Consider the following 22,197-nt stretch of genomic DNA (forward strand, 5'->3'; position numbering starts at 1 on the left):
CCCCCACCGCGTGCTCCAGATTCACCGCCTCAGCCACAGCGCTGCTGGGGAGCACCGGGAGCATCCCCCCATCCGCCCAACGTGAAGGAAAAGGAGAAAAAAAAAAAAATCCCAGGAGGGTGGGGAAGCGAATTGGTTCGACTTCCGTTCTGCCGCTCCAAGCTGGTTAAGGTTTGCCCGCTAACGATCCCATTTGCTTCCTTTAGACAATAGCAAAGCCGGCGGGGGTGGGCCGAGAGGGGGATTACCACGGGATTAGAACGTGGCAGGGTTGCGGATGCCACGCTAATCCTGCAGGGTTTTACTCTCCGGCTACGGCATGTGTTTGCATTAGTTACAGATGCTCCAAAAAAAAAAAAAAAATAAAAAAAAAAAAGAAAAAGAAGAAAGGAGAAAAAAGGGAGCCCAAAAGGCTGGGAGGTGAGGGCGAGCGCGGTGGGTCTGTAATGCAGCTGAGAGGTAAAAGGAGCAGCTTGGGGGTCTGCGGCCAACGGAGGAGCACCTGGGAAAGGTGATGGGGACGGGGATGGGGAAGACTCTTCCCACCCCACCGGGGAGGGCACAAGGATCGGGTCCAGGGTGGAGCATGCCTTCCCCTGCAAACCCTCTGCTTCCAGCAAACAACTGTAAACAAGCAGGGGCGAGCTGCAGTGGGGCTCCGCTGCTTTACACCCACCCACAGCCCTCTGCCGAGACCGGGGGTCTCGCTGGAAACGCTCTCACAACTGAAATACAGGCCAGACCCCGCCTCCTCACTCATCTCTCTTTCATTCGCCTGCCCCGCAGCCTCCGCATCCCCTCTTTCCACCCTGTCCTTCCTATAAAAAAACCCCCACAAGTCATTCCTTCCCCTTCCTGCGTCTTGCAGAAAATTCCCCATCTGTCAATTTAATTCTTTGATCGATGGGAAAGAGCAGGAAAAAACGGCCCAGCACAGCTGGCTTCCCAAGTTAGCCCTGGCAGGATACCGCCAGCCCCGCTGGTGATGGCTGAGTGCAATGTTTGTGAAGCGCAGAGAACACAAGTCAATAGTAATTTAGCTGGATTGGGAGCAAGTACCTTCCCTGCACGGACTGCGAGCTCCCGGGAGAGAGGGAGCGCGCGCGCACGGAGGGTATCACCGCCTCGCTTGCAAGTCTTCTCCCAGCGAGGCTTGCCAGGATGGAGCCACACCGGCAATCGTCGCCCCGTGCCAGGCAAGCGAGGGAAGAAAAGGGGGGATCGAGCTGTTCACAGACCTTTCGTGGGCTGCAGTTATGTGATTGCGGGGATGCAGGAGATGTGCAGGTCTGTACCGGGGCTCTGGATGCGAGCCCAGACTGCTCCCTCCTGCGCAGGGCACAGGTCCAGATCTGTCCCTCGCCCCAGGGCTGGCAAATTCAGCTGCAAGGCACTGGGAACCCTTCATCACTGTTTCGGCGGAGCCAAAATATTCTCCCTGCTGGTTTCAAAGACGTCAGTGATCCTTGTTTTCCAAAGGGATGATCCCCCTTCCCAAATGAGGGCCAGGATGCTGCCGGTGGCAGGTTTCATGCGTCCCTCGCTGCCCTGATGTAGCGTTTGCCATGACCCTGCTCCACGTTATGGGCTGGATTAGAGACCCCAAGGCCAACCATTGGCCAACCTTTCCGTGGCTTCTCCTCACCATGTTACAGTAGGTAAGTCTCTTTATCCACAGCAGCATCAAATCCTCCCCTGTAGCTGGCCAAGCTCTCAGGCTCTCCAGCCACCTTGCAGCAGCAGGTCCCACAGGTTAATAACGCATGGTGGGGTGCAATTAAAACTCAAATAAAGTGGGTTGGTTTTTTTTTTCCTAATATAAGACCCTCCTGCCTCGGGACGAAGAGAAGGTACACTCAGCAACGAGCAAAAAGACTTAAACCTCTTACAGACTGTGCTCAGAGGCGGGAGAGCAAGCGCGGGGTGTAGTGCTGCAGTCCCAGCCATCAGGGCTGGGCTGTGGCTTCGCTCCTGACAGAATTACTGAAGCCATCTCTGGCAGCCGGTGACCACTTCTGGGGTCCTCACTTTCTCTCGGAACATTACAAAGACTCAGAACAAGCCATAAAGAATGACCTGAAAACTACACGAAATGGGAAGGAAGCCTATTCCTTTTTATTGCATCTATTAGACCTATTGAAAAGATGGCTTAGAAGTGGCTTGATTGCCATGACAAACGCCTGCACGGAGAAGAGATTTAGGAGACCAGACCTCTCTTTAACCTAACAAATAACAGCAGAGTGAGACCTGGGAACTGGAAGGCGAATCTCTATAAATGGTGTCTAGAAATAAGGTGCATAATTCTACCTTAGTACAGTGGTAGGAAGTGTCTCTCGCAGCCCAGGTCTAGACTTTACAAAGTATTTCCTTGCTAAGACAAAAATGATGGGGCTGACACTGGAGCTGCTGGGTGAGGGGTTTTGGCCGCTGCTACTCAAGACACCAGCCTGAAAGATCAAGGTGGTTCTTTCAAAGCTGGAGACGCAGAAGTCTGCTGTGACGGCAGCGAGACGGAGCAGGATGAGCTCATTGCTCAAGTCAAACTCGCCATCAAACCTAGGGGAAGGCAGGTCACCGTGTTGTCCCGCTGGACCTGGGTGATAGCAACCCCCCAGGCCTTATGGCAATCTTCTCACCCCCTGTGAGCACTCTGCAGCCTCTCCTGCACACAGATCCACGACATGCTAACTGTGGAAACACCTGTACATCACTGTTGTGCCCACAGCAAACCAAGAACTGCACAGAAAAGAGGAAATGGAAGAAGAAAAAGAAGGAGCCTTTCAAAAGACTTGAATTCCAATTGCACAAAACTTGGGAGGAAAGTGTCTGAAAGCCCCGTGAGATGGGCAGTCTCAGTCCTTTGTCCTGCTTTAACACTTTCACCTCTTCTGGTACGTGCAAAGTCCTCGGCACGCTCCCTGGTTGCTTTTATTTCTGTGCAATAACCAGGAAAAGGGCCAGGAGCAGCAGAGACCACGTGTCACCCTGTACCGGTGGCACAGCACTGCCGACACGGCTTGACACAAACACACGCCGCCGCTACAGCAAGACCAGCCTCTCCGAACAGCATGGGTGGCTTGTGGTGTTGGAGGTCTCCAGGTCCAAAAGGATCACAGAAGATTTTCAGAGAAAGAAAAAAAGGAAAAAGACTCTCCCATGGGATGGCAATGCTCAACCCTGCAAAGAAATTTAGGGCAGGAAACGAGGAATAAGCTGAGTTGGTTGGTGGGATAAGTCCCACCCCATCCACCGCACTGTGCCTTTTGAAGGCATCTGCCTCCACGTCCTGCTTCTCCGACGCTGCTGGCTGGGCTCGGCTTGGAGAGCGACGCGAGGACAGCAGCAGCAGAGGCTTTTGGTGGCAAAGAGCAGCTGAAGACACCAGGGACCGTGGTCTTGACTCTGTTTCCTGAGCCTTGAAGACTCAAAATTATCTTTTCTCTCCGATTCCCAGCTCGGTCCCTTCCTACCTGGAGATAAGGGACCAGAGGGGCCTGACCACTGCAGCCTGCAAAGCTGTGGGAAGACCCTCACAAGTCACCCACACTGAGGTGGGAGAGGAAAACTCACGGGGGACATCCATGAACAGCGCAGGGATGTCCGAGCTGCTCCTGCACCTCGTGGGGAGAGGAGGAAAGTGGGGGGAAATGGGTATCGGTAGGAAAAAGCGAGCTTGGTTTCTGTTCAACAGAATCCAGTCTGCATGGCCGGTGAAATGAGATGCGCGGTCTCAGCCCGGCTGTTTGATAGGCTGAAGGGACGGGGAGGATTCAAGGCTGGGTGGCAATACTCTCTGGGCTCTGTATCCTTTCTACCCCGGCTCCACGTGGGAAAATCAGCCTCCAGCTACGCCGGGGAGAAAACGCGAAGGAGCATCCCCACGGAGGCTGAAGGCAGAGTGGTAGCTGCAGTTTCTCCCTCTTTATCGCTATCACTATCACGTTCTGCGCACCCACAGCAAAAGGGACAGGGCACAGCTCCCTCCCTTCCTCGGGGCTGCTGGGCATCACTGCCAGACACCCCGCAGCAAGCCCGCCTCGAAATCAGGAGAGGGCACTTCCCAAAGAAATAAAATCCCACCCGTGAAACTCCAGCCTGCCAGTGCGGTGCGGAGAGGCTGAGACCTGGTCCCAGGCACCAGCCAGTTCCCGGTGCCCGCCAGTGTGTCCCAGACGGGCTTTGATATGGAGATCCACTTCTGGCAGCTCCCGCTCTGCCGCAGGATTAGCTACCAGCAGTTTTGCAGCGGAGGACGCGCGTGTGCACCAGACAGGGCTGAAGCCATTGGATGTTATTTCTCTCCCCTCGAGATGGGCTGGAGCGCAGCGATGACTACCGCCTTCAATCACGTTTTCAGTCCCTAAAGATGGGGAGTGATAACCTTGCTCCTGTTTTTCAGCCAAGCCCCTGGAGCCACCACAGCTCCAAGGCTGCATCCCTCCTGGGACGTGAAAATGCTCTTCTGCCGCTCTCCCAGAGTCCCCATCTCAGTGAGGAAGACCCCGGACAAGCGGGCTGGAGCAAACACAGACAGAAATCGGGACGCAAGCTGAGCCTGGGGGAAACAGGGAAGTGACAGAGCTCGCAGGCAGCAGCCAGCATCTGCTGCAAGTCTGCAGCTACCGTAAAGCCAAGACTATTTTTTCCCCTTAGACTGAGCAGAGTGGAAAGGAGATCCTGAATATAAAATGGGGTGCATGAAACATCACACCTGCTGTCTTCTCCACCCGGGTGAGACTCACATTACTGTGATCAAGCATGACGTGTCCCCCCTCCAGCGCAGGGTTCTGGGTGGGCACATCCATCCCCAGCAGTGCCTGTCCTCCCCGCTGCCTCACGCATGCCCCCGGCAGCATAGGTCTACACCCAGGCTATTGCATACACCTAGACATTGCTGTGCTCCTTTTGGTCTCCTTTTTGGCACCACGTTGGAGATCAGCCCGTGGCTCCCAACACATCCCCCTTCGCTCCACCTCTCTCTGGCCATATCCACCCTCAGCCCTTCCACCACCAAAGTGCAGCTTCTCCAGGCTGTGATAATCAGCGCTGTGCACACTATTTCACGAACACGAGGCTAGGTCCTGCTGGAGTCCGGCTCACTAAATAAGTGAGGCTTGCTGCTCTTCCATCGCCAGGGATTGCAACGTGCAGCCCCAGAACTGCTTATGCCAACCCCCCGGGCGATGGGCATGTGCGTGATGGAGAGGGGAGGCTGGGAGGGGATGCAGGAGGAAAAGCATTGATCTCCAGCTTAGTCCTCCAGCCCAGGGGAGCCCTTCCTACATAAGTATTTGCCAAGCAATGCATTTGTGCCTGTCGATGGCTGTCAATAGGAGCCTGCAGTGCTGTTATCTGCGGAGCTGTAATTCTTGGGAACCTGATCCAAACAGCCCTCTCTGCATCCAGCTGGTGGCCAAATTACTTGTCCTTTTTAATCTGTGTGCAGCGTGCACAGAGCCTGTCCCCAACTACGGAGCACCCTGGGGTGCAGGTGGATGCAGCGAAAGCATTGCAGCTGGCAGGAGGCATTGAGGAGCCTCGGCAGCACCAGCACACGGAGAGTTAACCGGCTCACGTGCAGACAGAGAGCTGCCAGACAAAGCCGAGGCCTGGATGCCTCCTGCTTCCCCCTGCGCTTGCATCGTCAGGCTCCAGCATCTACCTGCCAGCTCCGGCAAGCCGGCAGCGGCGGGGAAAGGGCTGGCATGGACCGGCAGCGTGTGCCAGATGGGACGGTGCCAGGCGGGGCTGTATCGACAGGCCAGAAGGATGCTGCTACGTTACCGTGAAAATGGTCTGCCGTTTTCCGTCTCAGGGCCTCCACCGTCTCCTCCGCATCTGCCCACTCCAAGACCAGCCTCCGGCCGTACAAATGCGTGCTGTGGCACAGGGCGTTGAATGCTTTCTGCAGAATTAAGAGAAAAAAAAATAATAAGGGAGAAAATAAAAACAGGCTCACATGAGGAAAAGTAAAGATGTCCCTCCCTCTGCCCTGAATCTAAAAGGCCACCAGAGAACATCCTACTTTGAGCACTTTGCTCTGATGGGGCAGGATTCATCTTCATCAGTGGCTTTGACTCGATCATTTATCTTCTACATACTTGCAGCAGAGCAAATACCCATCGCCATTCCTGCAGGCTGCTGCTGCTCGCTAGGGAGCAGGCTGAAATCCAGCACAGCAAGCAGCTCAAGGTTGGCTGCAGCCTTGCATCACCCCGGGACCGCACCTGAGCCGAGAAAGCTGCAGCCCGGAAAGGCTGTCAAGACTTGGGGCAGCACTAGGTGGGTCGACTGCAAACCAGGGCCCTCATGGGCAGCGCGGCAGCGCTGGGTTAGCACGGGCAGAGCAACCTCGCGACTCTCCACCCACCCTGTTCTCCGCCGGCATGCAGTAAAGCACAGCTCAAATGTGAGCAGAGAGGTTGCTTTCTGCTCAGGGGCAACGAGTTTGAAGCACAAGCTCGCCGGGGAAAGCTGCCTTCCTCTTGTCCAACCATTTGGTGATGTTGGCCATGGTGGCAGCAAAAGTGGCAGAGCCAGAAGCCAATGCAGAAGTTCTCTTCTCTTTTTGCCTATGGTGGTTTGCTGTGTTATAGAAATACAGAGGATTCCTCATTGTTAGATCCTGCTTAACAACATCCGTACAGCTATAATCTCTTGCTGATGTTGAATACAAGCATGCCGGCCAGCACAGTAGCTGACAGCTTTCTATGCCTGTAGGCAACCAGCAGAGGCATTCAGGGAACAGCAACTCGATCCAGGGAAGGTTGACTTTGTCTTTATTTCCCACAGACTTTCAAGGAAATTCAGGACTGAGCAGGATTGGGCCCAGAATGCAAATACACAAACACGCCGGTCAAATATTTTCACCCCCAGGGGCCCAAGTGCTCCACAGCAATGTGACACGTGGCTGGGCACAGGGGTAGAGAAAAGGAGGCCAAAATGCTCTCTTAAAAACCCCAGCTAAGGCTGGGATTAAGTCAGGTTATAAGCTCTGCAAACTCGCATCCCTGGAACAAATACGGCAGCTGTAAGACCACAGAAACACAACCCCGCTGTCCAACAGGGACATGTCCTCCCACCCGGAGGCCCCCAAAACAGCACTGAAGTTGTCCTGGAGAAGCCCAGACCTTTCCTCCGAGAAAAAAACCCAAACATTTCCAGTGACCAGCACTCAGTAACCTGCGTTCCCCCCTCCTTCCAACTCCCTTTCACTCGTATAATTCTCATTCATTATAAAAAAGAGAAAGAAGGAGCACCAGCTCCACCTGCTCCGTAGCATCGCTGACATTCCCCACCTCCCCACCTTCGCCAGCTCCCCGGTGCTGACCCCGGCCGGGCAGCGTGCCTCCTTTTCGGGGGGTGCATCCCTCTCCGAAGGGCTGCAAGCCTGGCTGGTGCTTTTGCAGCTACAGCTGTTTTTATTTGCCGCTGCTGTTGTTTTAAAGGCCTATTTTCACTTGGAATGGTATCCAATTAGCAGAGCAATGTGTTGGCTTAAATAAACACTCGGGGGGAGGTGGCAGTAGGGAGTTGTGATGGCTGTTTACGTTGGCACAAAGAGCCATTTCCAAAGCCTGGCACACAACTGCAGCTCTAATCGCCGGGTCTCATTTGTTAATTTATACTTTTTAATTTCTCACTTCCCGCAGCACAAGGAAAAGGAAGGTTGGAAGACAGGATACGGCCCCGGCAACCTCGCTGCGCCCTGCAGCAGGTCACGGAGCAGGGCAGACCGCGCCGAATGCGCCCACGATCACGGTGCAGAGTGCAGCACTTGGTGGGCTCTCATCCTCAAAGCAGCTTGCTCTGCCACGTCCTCCTGGTTGCAGGATTGCTTCCGTGCCCCGCTAGGCACACACAGCCCAGCTCAGCCCAGTCCGGGATGAGGCATCCTCTAGATTTGCGGGGAGCACCGGAAAGGTCATGGAGCAAGAAGGAAGGCAGATGCTGTCATCAAGTTGTGTTGCATGAAAGAAACCCACTGGGAGAGACGCATCTGCCAGCAGCCTGGTGACATTGACCCTTCCCAGCCGAACGCGCTCCCAAAATGAGCTGTTTTGCACCCAGGACGAAGCAAAGCTCAGGATGCCGGGGCGAGATGGCAGGGACCCTCCCAGCCCACTGCTGCTCCAGCCCACGTGGAAAAGGGTGCGCTGAGCCCTGTGGTCCCCACGGCCCCATCTTCCAGATGGGCTCCCGGAGCTGGGGCTGCAGAAGAGAAGCCGTGCATTTCAGGTGAAAAACAACTGAATGTCACTTCATTTGGAAACCAGCTAAAAAATAAAACTTAGCTCTTCGTTGCTCTGAGAGGAATTAAGACTTTTTCAGGGGAAGAAAAGAGAAGCCACCGATGATTTAAAAGACAAAGGGATGAAGGGGAGAAATGCCATCCCCATACATCCGCATTGCTGGAAATCTTCCAGCGAGAGGAGGAAATTTGCCACTGCTGCTATTCCAAATGAAAAGGTAGGTAGGGAAAAAATATATTTTAATTACATGAGAAATATGAAATGAGGACAAGCAGACTGGCTTTCAAAGAAAGTGGGGCTGGAGGCAGGAGCTATTCTCAGGGTGCGGCTCCTCCACCCGAGTGTCTGCCTTCCCAGGACACCTCCTTTGAAGACCAAAGCATCGGATGGCCAGAGGCTCGTTTAGTTGTATCCGAACTCGGGATAAAGAGAGGTGTGGTGTCCGTTCATCCGAGAGAGAGACTCACCGGAAAAGACCTCTAATTGCCACAGCTTCGCATCATCCTACGCCTTTAAGGAAAGGGGAGCCTCCACCACACAAGGCCCGGTATCCTTAAATGCCAAAAAAGGATTTAATTAAACCCACTGCCAGGTAACACTGAAAGCTGAAAAGCCCTGGCAAACCTCCTCGCAGGTCTCTTTTGCTTTCCAAATGCTTTAGGGGTTGCATGAGAACCTTACGGCCCTCTCCCCCCTAGAAAATAGGATGCCAGCATGCTTAAAAATGCCATTTTTGAACTCTCCCGATTATGATTTTGCAGAGTTTGGTTCGAGCTTAATGTTATGGCTCAGCATGGCAGGATTTCGTCTCTAGCTCCAAATACAGCTTGGGCAGGGCTAGAGCCCAGGCGGCGGATGGACAGGCGAACGGAGCAGGGAAAAGTGGTGAGAGGACGAGGAGAGGCCCCCAACAACAGCTTAAAAATGTTTGTGGGATTCAGAAAGGGAATTTCAAAATTAAGGGGTGGCTGATAAACTCACACGAAGCCCGGGCTGCCAGGACAAGACAGACACTGCTTTGGAGCAGAGCCTGCTGCGCCAGGGCATTGGAAAGGCAGAGATCAAGAGACCGGACCATCGCGTCCGTCACCCCTGAATGCTACGGCTCCATCCCTAAATGCCGTATTAATTTGGAGGACAGTGCTGCTCTGCCTATAGATTCCCCCTTGCCCTATTAAATACTCAAGCTGAAGAGTCTCCGGGCTGGAGTCATTAGAGGGACAAAGGGTCAACAACATTAGGAGATTGATAAATTTCCCTTCCTCGCAAGAACCAGTCCCAACTGAGGATGCTCTCTGCGATGCCAGCTGCACACAAGGATTTTTCCTTCCGTGTGTGTGCATTTTTAAAGGGTTGACTGTCTTTCCCGAACAGGCAATTTCTATTTGGAGACCAGATGTATTTTTGTATCGACAGGGGAGAAAAGTGGAAACTTGGCTTCCAGTTAATAGTTTAAAAATAAAAACAATCCCACAACAACACTGCACAGGCAACATCAGGAAACATGGCAAATGGTTAATGCTTCCTTAACTGGAGTTAATTTGTTATTGCCAGCGGATCAAAGTTCCCCTTCTCATCCCCCAACTTCCATGCACTCCCAGCTAGTGGTCAGCTGGCACTGGAGATTTAAAATCAAAGGCTTGACCAGCGGGTATGCTGCTGAATGTTTCTCTTTGTGAATATTACTTTGTCTCTCCCATTGCTGTCTTTGACATGGGTTCCTCCCCGTTTCCTGGCTTCGCACGTGTGCGTGCTGTGATCTGTTAAATGCTCGCGACATAGAAGAGAGAGGGCTGCTAATTTCATCTGATGGTGGTGTAACACTGCCAGTTGAGGTCCATCCATCACCCTGGGAGCCGTCAAACGACCCGAGAGACAGCCCCGGCTGCAGACGTCACCGTGGGAAAGCCAGGCGTGAGACCGGGGCTCTGAAGGACGAGCATCTCCATCTCTGAAGGAGAAGATGCTACCACCGGCAGCGTCCCGTGCCCTGCCTGGGCGTCACCTCCCCTGCAGGCAAGGCTGCCTGAGGAGTGCGGCTCGGGTGCTCACCCCTCCCACAGCAGCACCTTTCGGCAGGGCTGGCTCTCCTCGAGCAGGTGGCAGAGCATCAGGGGAGGCCGAGGGGATGAAACGCAGCCCGGCAGGACAGGGCTGCAAGCACAGCATCGGGGAGTTCGGAGGGAGAGCCCCACATCTCTGTCCTGGCTTTGGAAAATCTCTGCACGCGCTCCCACAGCAGCCGTGATTGCTCAGAGAAAAAGACGAACACGGGAGGTCACAGGCTTTAAATGCCCAACAAAGCCACCCTAATTATGCTATTACAAAAACATCATGTTTTATAAGATGCTTATAAGCGATTTCCAGATTACCACTCTGAGCAAAAACGTCATTGACAGTCACAGCTATTCAGCTCAGAGGTCTCCAGGCCCACTCCCCTCCTCTCTCATTTCACTTAGCAATAAACTCTAAGCCAATTATGTTCGTGTTTACAATATTCAGGATCCTATTCATCAATACACAGCGCATCCTTTTCCAGACGGCCAATGGAGTGTACTTGATGTGCCACTTGTGAGACAATTAAATCCCTCAAAGAGACAAGAGCAGGAAAAAAAAAAAAAAAGAAGAAGGAAGAAGAGCTGCTTTGCTGGAAAAGAAGAACCCCCCCCCCCCAGCGATCTTCCATAGGGCGGCTCCCTCCCCCCTTCCATGGCCTCCGCGAGCTTTGGGAGCGGTGCCCCGAGCAAGCACCCTGCCCAGCTCTCTCCCCTCCAGCTGGCTGCCGGCGCTCACCAGCGATAGACGGGTTTCCTACTGTCGAGATCTCTATTTGTCCACTGCAGCTGCAATCAGCCACTGGGTCCCCAAGGGGCTGAAGAGGGGCTGGACGCAGACACTGAGCCTCTGCCCTGTTTCCTCCAGAAACCAAGCAGAAAAGCGGGTGCTGTCTCATTCACCCCCAAACTGAGCAGCAGTAAAGAACCAGCCAGGTCCCTGTATGCACCTTTCCATCAAACGCTTAAAGCTTCCTTAGTTCGAAAACCAGGAACAAAGCCCGAACGACTCTGGAGTGAAGCAGAGGTTAAAGCAAAGCTGCCCAGAGCTGGGGTTTGAGCAGGAGCATGGTTCCTCTCCCTGCACGGTGAGCTGTGCCTGTGGCTCAAAGCAAATGAGGAACCATTTGCTCACTGCACCCCACGTTCCCCATTCGTGGGGAGGACGAATGCTGAGCAGAAGGAAGTCTGAATTAGGATCAATACAGGACTAACAAAGAAACTCTATGTACTGTGTTATACGGGAGGTCAGACGGGAACAGATGATCTAATAGTCCCTTGTGATCCCAGATCAATGAATCCTGTCTGAAAACATAAACACAGGCTACGCTTGCTCCCCTCTCCTCTCTCCTTCATCTCCGCTCATGGTCTTGAAAATTTGGAGTCTCAGGGCGTCAGTGGAGCCATGTGGTCCCTTCCCTTCAGCCATAACAACCCTTGGCTTGTGCCCACAACCGTTCCTCTTCCAGGTACTGCACAAATCGCCAGGAGCCAGCAGCAGGGACGAAACCCGCACTGCTCCGGTGCTGGGAGTGCCCACGCAGCAGCTTACAGCGGGGCTGAGGACCCTCTTCTGCCCAGTGCACGAGAGACCGTGCCTGGTCCAGCCTGCTCCTGAACCTCTAGCAAAGGGTAAGAGCAGAATACTATCAGACAGGCGACAACCCCCTTGTTTCTTCTGCAAACGTGGAACATACAGGAAAGCTTTAAAAAAAATAATAGACCAGAGCATTTTGAACAGCAATCTATCCCAGCTTAAAATGCTATGGAATATTTTGCAGCATAAAGTGCAGACAGATTGCGAAGATGTCAAGATATTGGAATGATGGGGTTTGCATTTTTTGGTTAAAGCAAAACGTGCTTTCAACTTGCAGGCTTCAGGAGCTCAGTTCTTGGTGCTGAGAAAGGCGTTTCCCAGGCACAGCTGCCTGCTGCTGACATTTTCCACATTGCTGTCAAATTGCCAGTGCAAACCACTCTGAGAAAGCATCCTTGGGCAACCCAGCACCGCTAGGTCCCCTCTTCGGACCAAGACAATGACTGCATTACAGAATTTGATCTTTGTTCTTGTGTTCAGCAAGGTGAAGCAGGCACAGACCTTTCTCTCTGCTTGCCCATCCTTTTGACCAATTCACAACTACTGCTCTTCTGTTACGCTCACTATCTGAAAAACACCAGGGTAAGGTTGCTCACCGGGGGTCTCAGAACACACGAAGGAACTGATGAACATGGGCCTTGCACAGTTTACAAATCAGTGAACAGCCACAATATCCAAAACTCGCCTCAAACCAAGGCAGTGGTGGAGGTGGGACATGTACACAGGCTTCCTGATGTGTTACGTCGGGTCAAAACCACCCCTTCTCACCTTGCTTCTGACAAACCTGAAAAATAAGTCCCTGTCCTTCTACATTACAAGAATTTTTAGCCACAGTTGCACCAAATTTATGCCCATTACAGCTTAGGTTGCGGTTTCTGTCATGTAACCTCCAGTGGTTGCGCACATGGAGGTTTTAGCCTCAGCGCAGCTTTGCTGGTGAATGCTAACAGCCTGCCCCAAATCTGGGCTACGCCTCAGTGGGACAGAGCCTCCAGGCTCCCCTCCTCACCTTCTGCTCCGAGACTAGGCTGAGAGAGTGCCAGAGGGGCAGGGGAACGTGGCAGGTCTACATCTCACCTTGGCATCCTGCTTGGTGAGGAAATCCACAAACCCAAAGCCCCGGTGGGATCCCGTTCCTGCCATTTTCTTGGGCAGCCGGACGGTCTTCAGCTCTCCAAAGGTGCTGTGAATTAGAGAGAGAAAAGCAAAGACACTGTGAGATCAAGGGAAGAACCATCATTTTAACACAAACCACGGCACTACCAGTTGCAGACCCACATTGCAGGCTTGCCAGCGCTGAGGACTCGGGCGAGTGGTGTCCTGCAGCTGCTCTGCTCCCCTGCAAGCCCCGTGTCCAAAGTACCTAGTAACAGCTAAAAACTCAGCTTGGATTTCAAGGGTCGTCCTTTCCAGTCTCAAACCTTAACAAAGCAAAAACCTTCTTTAATAGAACTGCTATGTTTTTCCCTCTAGGAGATCCGCAGAAACCAAGGACCCAGCCTGCACGCCATGCCCTGTTCAGGGCAGGCAAAGAGCATCTCCAGGTTACCAGGAGGCAGGGCTGCCCCCGACCACCATCGAAACAGATGTATTTGCACCTTTGAAGCGAGGCACAGGATACGGGCACGAGCCAGAGCATGGTCCCACGGGGACCTATTCTCTTTCCAGAATAGCTCCTCCGTCCTCAAAGCCTGTTGTAGGCACCATGTTCGCAAAGGTGTCATCCCTCTGCTCTGCCAATGCTGGGCATCATTTTTAAGACTGGATTTCCTCGCTTTAACTCTTGACTCGGGTACCTGCATTTCCCATTCTGCAGGCAGCCACCCAACCTCTTCCATGAGCTCGAATGAAACTGTTTTTATTTAAGCTTACTGAATGCATAAGGGAAAACAGGTGAATTCAGCAGACCCAAGTCCTCCATAACAACCCCCAGCTCCAGCAGCATTTCAGACAAGTTTTTGAGTGCCAACGGGATGGAAAGTCAGAAAGGGGAAGATAAGGGGGTTCCCGTTTAGCTGGAGGGTGGCAGCATCCGCGCTTGGCCACGGCCCAGCAGAAACCTTGTCACAGCATGCCTGTCTGTCCCCACAGAAGGAACTTGTTGCTCGAGCACCAAAGCACACAGCCAACCCACCAGCCTGGACCTTGTCCAAAAAGCCTGAGAACAGACCCAAAGGCAGGGCTCGCCTGACACCCCTCTCCAGTGCCGTCCCCCGGAGAAATTCCAGGACAAAGCCGATGCTTTCTCTGCATCCGAGCTCCCAGTTCCCCTTCTCCTCCCCTCCCCTTACACCCATTTATCAAACACATATGCACAAACTGCAGGCAATAAATATTTAATGTGGACCGGGTCTGAATAGATGTGTTATTTTATTTGAAAATCTACACACACGCGCGCATACACAAAAGGAGCCTGGGATGCAGCAGTGCCAAAGAGCACCTGGGAATAAACACAGTAAAGGCCGTAAACGCTCTCGTGAAATGATATAAGCTAAATCCTGGGAGTTAACCTGGTGCACTGGCAGCATGACCAGGCATTCATCTACCCAATTTCCTTAGGCAACGTGGTGTGTAAATGTACCATTATGAAGCCTCAAAATGAATCCACACGTCTCCTCCTCAGCGCTTTCCATCCCTCTCTCCCTCCTGACCCTTTCGAGCTGGTGCTATGCAAACAAACAAACAAACCCGAGCGGAGGCGAGGGAGCAGCCTCAGCCGGCGGGGATGCTCGGCTGCGGGAGCAGCAGGAGCACCGCGTGGCTTCCAGCAACAGGAGGATCCTCCTGCAAGGGGGCACGGGTGATGGGGGCCCCAGGAGCTCTGCAGGTGGCTCCTCTCGCTTGCAGCATCCCTGTAGGATCTCGAATGCCGCAGTTGGGTTAAGGGAGAGGTAATGAGAGAGCTCCTGGCCCAAGAAGATGACCATCTAGCTAGGAAAGACAGGCGGCGGGTGGCACAGGCAGGGGAGAGCTCGCTCCAACCTATTGCTCTGTGGAAAACATCGTGGGCATCACCTGGGGGGAGCAGAATATTTGCTAAAAGGGAGGAGGTCTCACACAGCACTCGCTCTATGCACTAAAACACCACGTGTCTCCCTTTGACAACGAGACCCAACACGCAGGATGGGCGAGGAGGTGCCCAGCAGGAGCAGGACGGCTACAAACCCTGGGGCTCGGGGTCCCAGGGGGAAGTTGCGGTGACCCACATCAGCCTGGGCAGAGACGGGAGAAGCTGGCTCTTCCCTCCTCCCCAGCTCAGAGTGGCCTGAGCCACCCACGCTGGGAGATGTGCAGAGGTGGTGGGGGCCCGATCTGGAGCGGGGCTGGCCACAGGCATCTCCCTGGGAAGGGTTGGGGGGAGGCAGGACAGTGGTACCCACTGAGGGCTCCCAGAGAGATGGGTCCATTGGAGGAAGCTGCAGCGCAGCTCCCAACGGGGAGCAGGCAAAGCAGGGGGGGGAGCGAGGAAAGCTGAGGGGCACAGCAGAGACAGGGCTGACCCCACTGGGGCTGCGGAGTAAAACACCCTTCCTCCCACTGTGGCGCTAATTAGAAACCACAACACAGCAATTACCATCCCGGGAGCTGCGAATGAAGTGGAGAGCCCGGGCCTTTAATGTTCTCCTCTCCAGTGCCAGGCAGAGACTCACACCTCTCTTTTCCAATTATTTCCTCCGGATTTGGGGGGAGAGAGGCAGAGACGGAGGGAACTCAATTACCCCCCGCAGTGCCAGGCTCCCGCTACCCAGGGAAGCCAGGTGCTGCCGTGTTTGCTCCCACGCTGGCTGCATCAATGCCGCAGCCTTCCAGCTCTGGGATGGCTGTGCACGGATCGCACACGGCTGCCACGGGCAAAGCCATGGGAGCAGGGACGGTGGAAGGAAAAGGGATGCAGCCCACTGCCTGGGCGAAACCCGAGCGAAATGACACGGGAGGGAAGAAAGCAGCTTTTATACAGGATGCTAAACTGCAGCTCGCCTGTAAGATCCCACCGAGCTGCTTTAAAACACGTGCTTCCCCAGGGGCGGGGATGGCTGTGGAGGCGGGGGGGGCTCACAGCAGCTCAGACCCGGTATTGCTGCCACCTCCTTCCCCTTCCAGCACACAGCTCCGATGGGCGCAAACAGCGTGAAAATGCAGCACACGCCCCAGGGGTGGGGGTTCCTCTTGGAGCTGATGTCTCTCTCCTCTCTCCGTGGCAAACTGGACGGAGATCAGAAAGTGCTGGCACCAAACCCCGCTGCTGCCGTGGAGCACAGCACCATGCCAGGCTCCTCGCCCCAGGCACGACGGTTTACAGGGAAGTCCCTGGAGTTAGCGTGAGTGTGAAACCCGAACGGTTTCTGCATTCATACCCACCGGCATTCAGGTCTCCTCCAAGTGCTCCTGAGCCCCTGCGCCGGGGCTCAGCCACAGCACAAGCACTTAAGGACTTGGTGGCTGTGGGAGCAAAGCCCTTTCCTCCTTGAGACACAGACTTGTTTGCAGTCAGCCTGGCTTAACTTTGCAGAAGACTGTAACCCCCTTTCTGGTGAATCCTGGCCCTGCCAGACCTGCATGCCTGGCACAGGGCTGGATTTCTGGCAGGGCACCCCCGCGGTTCTTGGTGGCACTGTACTGAGCTGTGATTTCATCCGTGATGACTGCAGCTAAGGTCTGCGGCAAAAAGAAATGTCTTATGTACACAACTTCCCCACGGAGCTGCTCACAATTAATATAGGCAGTTTTGGGGGTGGGGGCAAAAGCGAAGAGCAAGAACTTTGCCACGGAGGTTTGCAAAGCCCCCAGTGACCTGCCATGCACGCGGCTGCTCCGTCGCTTCCTGGTTTCCTTCCCCACGTATTCGAGAAGAACGGTGTCCGAACGGCAGTCCTCTGAAATCCCGAGTCGGGGCCAGGGCCCAGAGGGGAGGGCAGAGCCCAGGCAGAAGCGTGGGTGGGTCTGGAGGACGTGGCTCTCCTGGCCTCCCTCTGCCTGTGCTCCCCATGTGCCGCGGGCAGCTTGCCAGCCAGGCTGCCAAAATCCATCCTCACGCCTGTGCTTGCTCCCCCAGGCTTGGCATGTTTTCACGCCGCTGGCTGGAAGGGATGACAGCCCCGAACAAATGCTGCAACTAAGACATTTCCTAAACGAGAACCTTTGTTTCACGCTGATCCAGATTTACAAAGGCTGAGGGGAAACCAGTAAAAGCCCGTATTCGGCCTGGCTGAGCAACGATCCACACAGCTGCGGAATAAAGACAGCCACAACCTTTCCCTTGACAAGTCACCGGTCCCAAGCTCAGCAGAAACACACGATGTTTCCAGAGATGCCAGAAGGGACATCCCCTTCCTCCCACCCACGAGGGATCCAGCACTTCTGCATGGCATTGCCGGCTATCAGCTGCTCTCCCGATGCTTTGGCAGCTCTTCCCGTGGTGCTGCAGCCACCCCCTCGCTTCCCTGGCTGAACAGAGAGGGAAGAGAAGTAGATTTCTCCCCCACGCTGTAAGACGTACGCTGCAAGCTGGCTGCAGGTCAGAGCAACATCACTCCTTGGGATTGTAATTATATCCTTCTGGCACAGGCCAGCTGGGAGGCAAGTCCTTTGCCTGCTAATTATAGGACATTATATCGCTATTAAACAGAGCACACTCTAGCTCGGTGGACAACATACTGCTCACTTGGCTTTGCCTGTTTACTAGAAGGTGCTTGTGCATCCTTCATCAACAGGGCCGAGCAGCCGGAGGGAAAAGGAGGATGGGGATACAGGTGGTCTCCAGAAACCCTCTTCCCTCCTCCGCCAGCATGACACACAAGTTCCCATCCTGCGGCTCCCTCCCCTTCCATCACCGCTCTCCTGCTGCAGACACAGCCCCAAATCCACTGCAGTATCGCCAGGCACACGAGTGCCAGCACCACCTTCTGCCGCTGACTCCATCACCTCTTTTCACAGCTCCTCGTTTCCCATCGGGTTTTGTTCGAATTTCTGCCCCCTGCTTCCAAGTCTCTCCCCACCCTCGCTCAGCCCCCAATGTCTACGTCCAGCCCCACCGCTGCTCCAGGCAGCCGTGATGGCCATTTGCACACGCTCGTTCATGGGACAGATACCTACAGATGAGGTTGAACAGTACTCCAGCTGGGAAACGTCCCCTCCATCTCAAATAGGAGCATTTAAACCGCAAGCTCCTTGGGACAGGCCAAGACCTGTCCAGCCCTGATCGTTATTTTCAAGTCCCAAACACAAAGATGTGTTCATCATGCTTGATCTTGGTGTGCCCTCAGCTACGAGCTGATCAAGGACTCTTTGGTTGCCAAGTTCTGTAGGGGAAAGCACAACTGATACTGTGGATCCATGCACGTGGTTGGAAGGACCAGCTGCTGCCCATTGCCAGAAGAGCAGATCTTCTTGGAAAACAAACAAAAAATATCACCCTTAGGTCTCTCCAGACACGTACAGATGTCCCACTGCATGGGGCAGTCCCAAACCCTCTCTCTGGTTTATGTCCCTTCAAGAAAAACAAACAGGCAATAACTACGTTGGAAAGCTGGTCATGAAAACCTCTAGCAAGGTTGCCAACCTTCTTGTGGGTTGCCATCTACTGCTACCACCTCCTCCTCTCTCCCCTCCTCTCCTCTCGCTGCCTTCTCATCTCCAAGCCCTGACGCTGCCTAAATCCCGCCTCGTGACTGCTGGCAGCCCTAGGATGGAGCTCAAGCGAATGAGCCAGGCAGCGTAACCGCTCATCAGAAATGGCTCTGGGCAGTGGACACCCGAGTCCAAAAGAGACAGAAGTCCTTTCCTTCCCTTGCTGCACAACCTCTTCTCCAGCAGCAGGCTGCAGCCACACATCAGCCCAGCAGAATTCACTAAATCGCTTTGCAATGGTCGTCTTCGTTTTATTATTTTCCCCCCTCGCCCCCAAATAGGACCTTCCCTCCCCCAACAAATTACCTCCCTGCCAGCCTCTGCTTCTGCGCCGATTTGCTGATTATGGGGGGGGGGGGGGGGGGCGGTGGCTTTCTTTCTTCCTCCTTTAGGAACGCAGGACCCTGGCAAATGGTTTTGCCCCTGGGCTGAGCCGTGGCCAGTTCCACCCCCTGCATGAGAGAGTTAATGAAATACGCAGCGGAAGGTCCCTCCCGCCTCCCGCTCCAGGACTTCAGCTGACTCCAGTACAGCTAATCCCATTACAAGAAAATAACGTGGATAATTCAAGCTAATGAAATCGTTACAAGAATGTGGACAGCCAGGGGTGGACATTCAGAGCCAATTTAACACTCCTTGGTGTTGTTATCCCCAGCACAGGAAATATCTGAAGGGAGGAAGGGAAAGGAGAGAGGGAGGAAAAAAGCCCTCCTCTCTTGTTAGCTTAAATCCTGTTAGAGAGTTCAGGAATTAATCTGCCACCTATCTCCCCTATTACCATTATCATCATCATCATCATCAATAACGTCTCCTCGGTAACCTCTGAAAATTAGCAAATGAATGTGCAGGAGGGCAAGGTGGGAGCGAAGCCTCCTGACACGCTGAACCAAGTGCAAACTGCCGCTGCCTCCATCTCTGGTGGAGCCGCGGGGGCAGGAGACGATGGATGGAGGGACTTTGCAAGGGACCAGGTGTCCCGGTGGACCCCCAGCCCACGGCTGCACGGATGAAGCGATGCGGAAAAGCGGGTCCTTGCCTGCCCTGGCCCCACTGCAAAGCTGATCCTTTCGTTCCCACAGCGGCTCCTCACCTGCACCGGACAGTCCTGCTGGATAATCAAATCACCTTCAAAACCCCTATGAAAAGCCAGCGGTACACGGAGGGAGGACAGCCACGCGTGCCCCTTGTTCTTTACTACATGGATCGTCAAGTTTTTCCAGCTTCCTCTCCTCTTCGCCCAGGAGCATCGTCTGTCTTTGGAGGCCTCTTGACCTGCTGCTGCAGCAAAACTGGGGTTTGTTTTATGCAATTCCTGTTCTTCATACCAGCCTCATGCTGCTGGGAGAAGTGCTGCTGCCTTCTCCGAGCTCATCTGCATCCAAGAGATGGACCCCTTCTTGAGGGCAGTTTTCTGGGGGAGACCTGGCCATGCTGCACAGAGCCTCCCGCAGCAGATCTAAAGCCAAGCTCCCCTCTTGGCCACCCGTGCCGAGGGAAGCCGAGCACCGACGGCACGTGTCTGAGCTCAGCCGCGGCATTTCACCACGAATCGTTCTTTTTGGCACTGAGCATTTCCAGGCAGGAGCTGCCGGCTGTGCTGCACTCGTGGATGTGGTGGGGTACCTCCTCCACACCACCTAAACGAAGCACAGCCCTGTCTGCTTGGGGTCGGAGTTGCGGGAAGCCTCACCACGACAAGATTTCAGAGCTATTCAAGCCTGCATCCTCAGCTCACATGGGATCGTGAGTGTTCAAACACCTCCTGCATTTTCAGCTGGATACGGGTGGTTCCCACTTGTCCCTCTCCTGCACTGCTGGGTGGCGGCAGGACAGGGTCATGCAGCACCCCCAGACACAGCTGCCTTCCCAGGGTGCTGTGATCCCATCCCAGACAGTATACAGCTCCGTACTCCCCCCAAAACACCTGCAGCTCGTTCCCTGGAAGCTTTAACAAACTGCTTGACAGGGCGGTGAAACAACACAGTGAAGCGAAGGGGAGAGACTCCCAAGTCTCAGAGAAACTCCAAGTCTCCCCAGGAGACAGGGGTCTCTCTGAAACAAGGCTTCCAAAATGGGAGCGCCGTTTAATGCAGTCCTACGTAAAGGGCCCACAAAAATCGGGAATGGCATTTTCAAACCAGGAGGTTCTCCGGGATCGGCGATGACCATCAGGTCCTGGTGAGGCAGGAGCGAGCACTAAGAGATGCTGCAGCCCTTGAGCTACTGCTAAGGAGCTCAGTGGCCGGCAGCGATGCTGGGGAATGAAGCGGGGAGCCCAGGCTCCTTTTCAGCCTCCGCTCCCCCATACAGGTGACCTTGCGATGCCGCACCTCTCCCATTTTTCCAGCTCACCGCCTGCAAAGCCACGGCTGCTGACTACCAACCTCACACAGACATACAACGCCTCGATCAATCCGTGAAGGCAGCAGAGGGACTCGTGATTTAAAAAAACCCCGTGCAATGTGAACGTGAATGTCTTTGGTACGAGAGAGAAAGCAAAAGCCCCACGGCAAAAGCAGCAGCAAAGCTGGAAGTCCTGCAAAAGGATGACCTGGCCTTGCAAGAAAGGGAAGTCACCTAGGGATGTCTCTGATGGGAGAATCGGGGCCAGAGAAAGGTGCACGAGAAGCATGTTGCTCTGAGGGCTGTGGTGATGGGACACGTGATGTCCAGCCTGGGTGGCCGTCCCCTCCCTGTCCCACATGGAGAGTCTCTTATGTGTCGACGAGAGGAATTTTCCACCCTTCTGCCACTGCAGCACAAATAACACCTTTCCCCTTTTCTCAGGCTTTATTTTCACGAGACTTGTAGGAAATCTACACCAGCCCAATTCCCACCTCACGTCCCCCTGGAATTTGGCTGGAAGCGACCAACACTTTCCGAAAGCAGCCCTGCCCGCGGCAGGGGAGGAGGGAGTGGGACAAGCCCCCGGGACGAGCCCGGCACAAACAGCACCATTCGATGTCTCCGGGATGCTCTTTCACAAACACGTCTAATTACATCCAGACAGCGCTTTCGGCACACCTGCCACAGCAACTGTTTATCTTGCTGACGACTTAAAGAGCATCATTTGCAAAGTTTGCTAGGAAGGAAAGCCCATTATCATGTTGCCAGCTAGGCACAAAGATCCTCTTGCTTTATCTCCGCCGTGGCTGCTTGGCAGAGGACCCTTCGGCGCTAATTCCCTCCCGATGCTCTCCCCACAACTCTTCGGCTCCTCCAGTTGGAAATACACAGCCGTGCTTTCTCCCAGACCCAAAAGCAAAGCGGGAGGGTTGCGAAGGGAGCGGGCATGGTGGTGAGCCAGCCCAAGCTGCCAAACCTGCCCGTACCCGGAGATGTCGAGAGGCAGAGCCGTGCTTGAAGGAGGAGAGCCCAAGCTCCAGGGGCGAGGGGGGCCATTGCGATAGATGTGGCGGAGCGTCTTGCAAACGAAGTGCACGTTTTATTTATGTTTTTTAAAACTGCGAATCTGGGGAAGAGGCAGGCACCGTGCCCGTGGCAGAATAAAGCGACGCTTTGCCACAAATACCTGCCAAAAAAATCAGCCTGGTAGACACAAGTGGCCAGGGAGATGTGGTCCGGGAGTGGAGCGGAGCCTGCAAGGCTCCCGCATCCCCGCCCCTACGCCACCCTCCCAGGCTCCCCTCTCCAGCCGCCACACCGG

The 22,197-nt window shown here is 54.3% G+C and overlaps 1 protein-coding gene across 1 annotated transcript in view; it reads right to left on the reverse strand.

Moving 5' to 3' along the window:
• RBM19 (RNA binding motif protein 19) overlaps window positions 1–22,197 on the reverse strand; it is a 72,587-nt gene that overhangs the window by 12,238 nt on the left and 38,152 nt on the right. The window contains exons 21-22 of the mRNA XM_009330826.1: window positions 12,981–13,086; window positions 5,785–5,905 (exon numbers count right to left, since the gene is read on the reverse strand). Of these exons, the coding sequence (XP_009329101.1) occupies window positions 5,785–5,905; window positions 12,981–13,086 (227 nt within the window). The remainder of the gene's footprint in view (window positions 1–5,784; window positions 5,906–12,980; window positions 13,087–22,197) is intronic.

Source organism: Pygoscelis adeliae, unplaced genomic scaffold, assembly GCF_000699105.1.
Source record: "Pygoscelis adeliae isolate BGI_AS28 unplaced genomic scaffold, ASM69910v1 Scaffold358, whole genome shotgun sequence".
Classification (NCBI taxonomy): domain Eukaryota; kingdom Metazoa; phylum Chordata; class Aves; order Sphenisciformes; family Spheniscidae; genus Pygoscelis; species Pygoscelis adeliae.